General features: G+C 39.7%; 2 protein-coding genes, 1 long non-coding RNA gene and 1 other non-coding gene across 4 annotated transcripts; all 4 read right to left on the reverse strand.

The window, feature by feature from the left end:
- LOC108595160 (N-alpha-acetyltransferase 20) lies at positions 1 to 552 on the reverse strand. Its single transcript, XM_017980332.2, has one exon. The coding sequence runs from the start codon at positions 550 to 552 to the stop codon at positions 1 to 3; it is 552 nt and encodes a 183-aa protein (XP_017835821.2).
- Positions 553 to 620: 68 nt separating this feature from the next.
- LOC108595151 (N-alpha-acetyltransferase 20) lies at positions 621 to 1,160 on the reverse strand. Its single transcript, XM_017980321.1, has one exon. It carries the CDS (start codon positions 1,158 to 1,160, stop codon positions 621 to 623), a length of 540 nt encoding a protein of 179 aa, XP_017835810.1.
- A 3,068-nt stretch (positions 1,161 to 4,228) lies between these two features.
- LOC108597496 lies at positions 4,229 to 4,821 on the reverse strand. Its single transcript, XR_001915082.2, has 3 exons — positions 4,713 to 4,821; positions 4,539 to 4,652; positions 4,229 to 4,492 (listed from the first exon to the last, which is right to left on the reverse strand). It is a non-coding gene; the product is annotated as an uncharacterized LOC108597496 (long non-coding RNA).
- Positions 4,822 to 5,893: 1,072 nt separating this feature from the next.
- On the reverse strand, positions 5,894 to 5,966 carry Trnaf-gaa. Its single transcript has one exon. It is a non-coding gene; the product is annotated as a tRNA-Phe (tRNA).
- Positions 5,967 to 7,537: the final 1,571 nt, after the last annotated feature.

The following is a 7,537-nucleotide window of genomic DNA, read 5'->3' on the forward strand; positions in this document are numbered from 1 at the left end:
CTAATATTCATTATCGCTTTCCTCCTCAGCGGGCAGATGCACGGGCTGCATGGATACGGAATCCAAGCACTGCCGCTGCTTGTCCCTGGACAAGGGCTTGCGCATATCGAATGCATCCTCCATAGCATCGCCAGGATAATATTCCAGCAGCACGCGACGCAGCACATAGCCAAGCGAACAGTAGAGTTTATAGGCCGCACGATTGCTGCAGCGCAGAAACAAATCCATGTACCAAGCCTGCCGCAGCTCCAGCAGAGCGGCAAAGCTTTTCATCAGCTGTGAAGCAAGTCCCAGGCGACGATACTCGCCGTGTACAGTCAACACACAGACATGCCCATGCAGCTGCTGATGTCCCGGACCGCTGTCCAAGCATTTGCCAAAGATGAAACCCGCCAGCGCGCCTGCTGGTGAGATGCTGGCCAAGGCAAGCTCCGGCCACTGGGCAAAGTGACGCAGAAAGAAGCTCAGATTGTAGACCTCGGTGTAGGGATCAAAGACTAAGGCATTAAATTTATACAAGTCGTCCAAATGCAATTCACGTATAGAGCACATCTCTAACAAACTAAATAAATTTTCTAACAAATAAATACTAAACTTTGATAACTAACTTTGTAATTTGATTAATGGCGCAAAACAAACTTGAGCACGGCACGTATAAGCAACATTACATGCATAATAATAAAATAAAACTTAATTATAAATTGCTGTCCTTGCAGCGTCTTGCCAGCCACATCCGTGGCTAGTGGAAGGCGCAGACTATAGCCATGATCATCTGGATAGAAATTGGGTAGCCAACTATACTTGACATAGCCCAAGGATTCATAGAGTCTCATGGCACTCCGGTTATTCATACGCACATACAAGCTCACATACCATTTTTGCTGCTGCTCCATGAGCTGATGGAATCGCTCTAGCAGCTTGCTGCCCACACCCAAGCGTCGATACTCACTGTCCACAGCCAATACAGATACATGGCCATACAGTTGATGATCGCCAGCTGCCGCTTTATCGGACTCGCCCAATAGATAGCCCATCAGTTGCTCGTTGGGCGCCAGCACAGCCTGCGATAGCATTGGAAACTGCAGCATCTTGGTCACAAAGAAGCTCAAGTTGTAGTCCTCTATGAATGGATCCCAAGCTAAGCGATTGAATTTAAACATATCGGTAAAACAAAATTCGCGTACTATTGACATTTTATGTTTATGTTTAGAGCAAAAGCTTATACACACTTAATAATTGTTGAAATCTTTGACATGAAAGCGAAAGCTATTCGCTCAACATAAGCAAAGTAAGCCACGTTTTAAAAATTTTCATCGAATTATAAAAATTATCATGGCCAACAGGGCTGCAAAAACATGGTTTGTGGATTTGATCACGTTAAAATCTCAGACAGGAACCCTTCATGCTGCTCGACGCTGCAGGGAAATTTTTTACAATATACACAAAATGGTGCTGCTTTAATTAATATAATTTGGAAATATATAATATATATATTTTATATATTACGTTCCTTCTCTATTAAAAAATGTAATCTATGTTTTATTACAAGCTTTTAGTTTTCAAACAATTAAACTATAATAAGGCTGCCCATTAAATTAAAACTAATCAAGACACATATTCAATTATCAAAACAAAAGCTCAGCTAATTAGGCTAATTATCATTACATGTAAATAGATGACCTGCTTAGAAAAAATTGATTAGAGTTAAAAAAAAAAAACAATCGAGTGTAAGTGGGCAAATTTGAACGTCAATAATATCAATCACGAACGATGAATGTTTTGCAGCCCTGTTTTTATAAGCTCATCTTTTGAATTACAAGTGGCATTAAAATCCTTTCTCCAGCAGCTCGCGATCCTGACGCAGGCGAGCTTCCAGCTGCTCCGTGGACTTGTACTGCTGTTGGGCCAGGCTCTTTAGATGCAGACGCTCCACCTCCTGCCAGTTGGTCAGACGCTCGCTGCGCTTGAGCAAACCCATGCCAATGAAACGTTGCTCCTCCTTTTGGACAAACTGCTCGATCTCTTCGATCTGCACATTGTGCTGCATGGCGAGACTTTGCAGGCGTGCGCGATCCTCGATAAGCCACTTGTGGAACTCCTCGACAGTGTAGTCGCGTTCCTGCACCATGTTCGTAAGATTGCCACGCCATTCCTGCTGCCAATTCTGCAGTCGCTGCATTTCCAGCAAGCCTTCGTTTTGTAGCTTTTGAATTTGCTGTTTTATCCATTGCTCAATTTCCTCAACGCGCACTTGATTCTGTTGAGCCAAGCTATAAAGATGGGTTTGGTCCTTGTTGATCTTGGCCTTCAACTCATCGATGGAGAGCACGTTCTTGTTGATCAAAGCGTACAGACGCTGCTGCTCAATCTTCTGCCAATTATTCAGCTGCTGCTCCATATGCAGTTGACCCTCACGCTGCAGACGATCGCCCTCGGATTGAATCCATTGCTCAATCTCGGACACTTGCTCGCTGTAGGTCTTGGAGAGAGCCTCCAGGCGCTGTCGGTCAGCCAGCAGCTTGCGCTCAAACTCATCGTTCGAATATTTATTTTGCTGCAACAGTGTTGACATTTGCTGGCGCTCAGCCAGCTGCAGACCCTCGCTCTGCAGACGCAGCAGCTCCTTCTTCAGCCACTCTTCTCTTCGACGCGCACTTTGCACGTACTGGCCATTTGCTCCAGACGCGCACGAGCGTTCATTATGCTGTTCTGGAACTTCTCTATGGTCAACTGATTCTTGCCCACAAAGTTGCGCAAATAGCCGCTTACTTCTTGCTGCCAGTCCTTGATTTGATTCTCCATTTGCTGCTGGCCCAAGAATAGCAGTCGCTGCAGCTCTTCACGCTACCATTTCTCCAACTCATCGACGCCCACGCGATATTTGGCTGCCAGATTCTGCACCTAGTTGCGATCTTGAGCCATTTGCTGCTGCAACTCGCTAATATTGCCCTGATGCTGACGCAGCATAGCCTCCAGGCGCTGACGCTCCGAACTCTGCCAGGCGCTAATTCTTGTCACTTGCGCGCTCTGCTCCTTGATGAGATCTCCAATGCGCGCCACCTCGCCGCGCAGCCACAGCGTCTGGCTTTGCATATCTCTTTGGTACTTAATAGACAAGTCCTTTAGAAGCTGCTGATCACTCAGTATGGAATTTTACAGCTGAGCTATGGTAGCATTATGCTGGCGTATCAACTCCTCCAGACGCTGCTGCTCTTGGGCAATATCCATAACTAAAGAGCTGGAGTCTGGCACGGAGGAGGGCACTTAAGGGTTGAGCGAGGAAAATCGTATAAAAGCAAATGCATATGCAAATTATACTGACCTTGCTTTAGGTTAGAATATTTTTTTGGTGAATTTTTGGATTTTTGGAGAAACCCAACAAACCCCTTCAGTATTAACATTCTATTCAATATTGGCAAATCGATTTAGAGATTTTTGTATTCTTTGGTTTGGTTAAATTAGCATGCGACCACAGAAATATTTATAACAAGCGCCAATGAAGCAAAATTATAAAAAATTCATTTGAAGAACTCTCGCTTTCAACTTTTGTTTTTTAAATCTTTACATATGTATGTTTTGACATGAGGTGCAAAATATTTGTATTATAAGATTTTCTTTTATGTAAAGCTAATAATAGGTACTTTTCTCCAATACTAAAATTACACTTGTGCTCACTAATAAACAAAACAATCTAATATTACTACACATCAACCAACAAGTGTTTTAAAATTAGTCATACTCATTTGCATGTTTTTGATTAGAGTCTATTAGAACCATCTACCGAGCAACGAACGTGTGCTCTCAATTTAAACTCGCGTGTATTAGCAATACCTAATAACACCATCTATTGAACAGTTGCCATACTAAATTTTAGTCAACAGTAAATGCTTATGAGTTTGTTGCAGTAACATGGGCAGTTACTTTTCTCAATAGGTGGCGCTCTATTTGCAACAAGGTCATCTTGCTGAGGTTACGTAGCAAAAAAGCTCATGTTGCTAAGACATGAAGCGATGCTTATGTTTTGTAATTATATATATATTTAATTTTATAATATTATTTCCTTTAATTATTATTATTATGTTCCGATAGTTTCGTATTTAGTAGTAATGTTTTGGGCGAAAGTGATAAGCATTCCCGCTAGAGAATTGTGCTAAATTATGTTTTAAATTAAAGTTGCTAGAGGACGCTTCAATTCAACAATTCCCCACATATAAAAATATTATTTTGCTTATATGCATGTATTTGTTAGACACATGTTTAAAGCTACAAAGCACTTGTTTTTATTTGTACTAAGATTAGTACCTAGATTTCGTTCTGAAGATGCTACCAACAACACGAGCCACAGCCGCATCCGCCACAGCAAGATCCGCAAGGATTAGAACACGAGCCACAACAAGGGGAGCAACACGAATAGCAGCCTCTATAGCAGTAAGGGGAGCAGCAAGAGCCACAGCACGAGTAGCATGGATAACACATCGTGTTTATGGTTTAGCTATGGTAAGATATTAAAATTAAATAGATGGAAATACTCCACATACTTCTTCACGGAAACAGGCACAGATGTTGTGATATATAATCAGAAAATGTTCCGATTTTTGGTTCCTGGGCCCACTAACACAGTAAAGAGTCAACTACTACAGAAAAGACATAACCTGAAAAAGAAAATATTATACAAATACAAAATAATATATTTCAAGATAATTTTTACTTACAAGCCCGAAAACAGTCACAAAAATGTACAAATAGAAAATTTAGATGTTAACAAAACAAGGCTCAAGATCTGAATGACTATGATCTCGACCTGGAGCGCGGCTATACGAAAATAATACAGATTTTGATATCAAAGCCTGCTATGCGCATTTTTTGTTAAATTTAAATGATATCTTTTTTATTCTTATATTCTATAAATATGTTTTCTGAACCGTATTGGCAGCTTGCCAAGTTGTACATTAATAATAATTAAACTAATCAAACATATCTATATATATATATATATATAGTCAGAGACTGAGTTCTAGCGTCTCCCAAGATGGCATCGTTATTCTTCAATGAAGCCAACTTCACGTTGCTTAGCTGTCTTTTACTGACATTCGGTAACCATTCATCCTTTTCCATCACTGACGCCGCTACGGAACTACGTTCGATTCCAGCTCCTAAGAACTGCAATCTCACTCTACCAGGGCCTGTACATTGAATCTCATGCTAACGGTCAAATATTACCCGCGCACTTCAAATACTACTGTTGAGCTAACGACTTGCCGCTAGCTGTAATGGATATGTCAAGCGACGGTACGACCGGCTTGAGAGAGCGAGTAAACTTCAACTTGTTAGTTTCGACGATCGAATGTAAATGTAGATGAAGAGAATTATAGGCTCGGCCTCATAATTCTTAGCGATAGATGAATCATAGAAGATTAGTGATAGCGAGAAGAACTTAATGAGAACGCACAAAGAGCGCGAGCTTTTATTAGTGTAGTGCCAAATGCATCCACCAAGAAGAGAGCGCGTAAGTGGCTTTTTGTACACTTAGGTTAAGCTTGGTTAAATTAATTTCAGTAGTTTTGAATTGCATAAGAGCGGAAATGGACCCTTAAAAGTATGCTATATTATTTAATTTAAGCATTTGCATATTATATTTCACAATGGCTGTTTAATATAATCATCCAGCGATAACTCGTTTTCATACACAACATTATCGGAAAATGGTATAAAAATAAAATTCGCAAAAAAAGAAAAAAGGTTGCCATACAAATGTGTTAACTTTATTACATGAACAAAAGCCAAAAATAAATACCGAAAGATATCCATATTTACGTTTGGTTTCTTTTTATATCATTTTAAACGTAAATCATTTCTCTTGAATAAATTAAAATAAAAAATAAAAAACCACCAATGCCGAAACCCGGGATTGAACCGGGGACATTTAGATCTTCAGTCTAACGCTCTCCCAACTGAGCTATTTCGGCGCTGGAATAACGCGGCGCTTATCAGCATGAGTAGGTTTAACTTTCAGATAATCATATGGGCACGTCATTGTTTTAAAAATAACTTTGGCAACTGATAAGAATTAAGACAGTTAATCACTACTAAATTACCTTAACAGCAATGAATTTCATATTTTGCAATCTAAATAGAATATTTTTTTCGAGACAAGAGTTCAAGGCACAGGCTAAGCAAATGCAGATAAGCTAACTAAGATTAGATAACTAACCAAGTAACAAGGCAGATCTATTATATAATAGCTTTGGCTTCCGTATTAGCTGTAACCAAATTTACGATTTCACTTTAGACCACCACAAATCGTCAGACCCTGAACAACCATGTACCAATGTATACATTCGCTTAAGTGCGTAACTAATTGTACTCAAGAAGGGAAGGGGAGAGAGTGACAGCGAAAGTGGAACATGAAAATGGCGCACGCACTGTCACTAGCCCCCATGTGAACTTGGGGGACAAGGCTTGACACTTGAGTGGAGACAGACAGCCACTTGACTGTGACTGTGACTCACTGTGTGGCGGCGAGAATAACAACAAAACATGGCGGGCGACCAAATACACTTGAAGAAAAGCAGCACAGAGAACTGGGAATAATATTTGTACAACGCTTAGCTGCTCGACAAGTTTTATTCAAAGTGTAGACGCGTCTGCCATACAAAATGAGTAAATATATGTATATGCTGGCTGTGTGTGTTTTTTTGTGTTTGAGTGTGTGTGTGTGTGTGCTGCTGACATTAATGTGCGTAACTTGGACAATTACGACAATGAAATGACTGCGAGCAGCGCGAGCTGAGGACTTAGTGCGCAAATATTTGCAATCAGACCAGGTGGGCGGTACGTAGAACAAAAGCGAAAGCCAAAGCATTGTAAATATGATGAAAGCAAGTGAAGAAGAAGAGTATTAGGCACTCGCCTCGCCAAGTGCTAGCAGCTGTAATTACAAGAGGGCTTAATGCCCAGCCGAAATAGCTAAGGCTTCTTGCCACACAGACGACAGACAATTGCTACTTGTTGTATTCGTTTCGTGGAAATGTTGGCTGGAGAGCATGTTAACGAAATACCCATTGTACCACTAATACCCTAGAACTCTTACTCGAACCAATAGAAAAGCATAATATGTGATTGAGATCGTTAAAGCGCAAGTCGATTTCTTTTAATTGAAACTTGTACTTTGCTGGACGTTGAACAATTGAGCTGACAAATTGAGCAGATGACAATTGTATGTAAATATTTATTTATTGTAGTAATATTCTAGTGCAACACGAATTATTTTAATAGATTGTAAGCAGTTAATTCATTATTAATTAATTAATAATAATTACTAATAATATATCATTTCATTCTTATTTTCTTACAAATATTTAGTTAAATTTGATTATAATTTTATGTTGACTTTAAATATCTTTTGTGTTTTAAAGTCTTAAATAATTTTCTTTCTTAATAGTAATTTTTTTCTTAATTGTAAAATAAAAATGTCTACAAAATCACAAAATATTCATTGATTAAGTTTTTTGCACATTTTCATGCTTGTGCATTTAAC

This window comes from Drosophila busckii, chromosome 2L, assembly GCF_011750605.1.
Source record: "Drosophila busckii strain San Diego stock center, stock number 13000-0081.31 chromosome 2L, ASM1175060v1, whole genome shotgun sequence".
In the NCBI taxonomy this organism is placed as follows: domain Eukaryota; kingdom Metazoa; phylum Arthropoda; class Insecta; order Diptera; family Drosophilidae; genus Drosophila; species Drosophila busckii.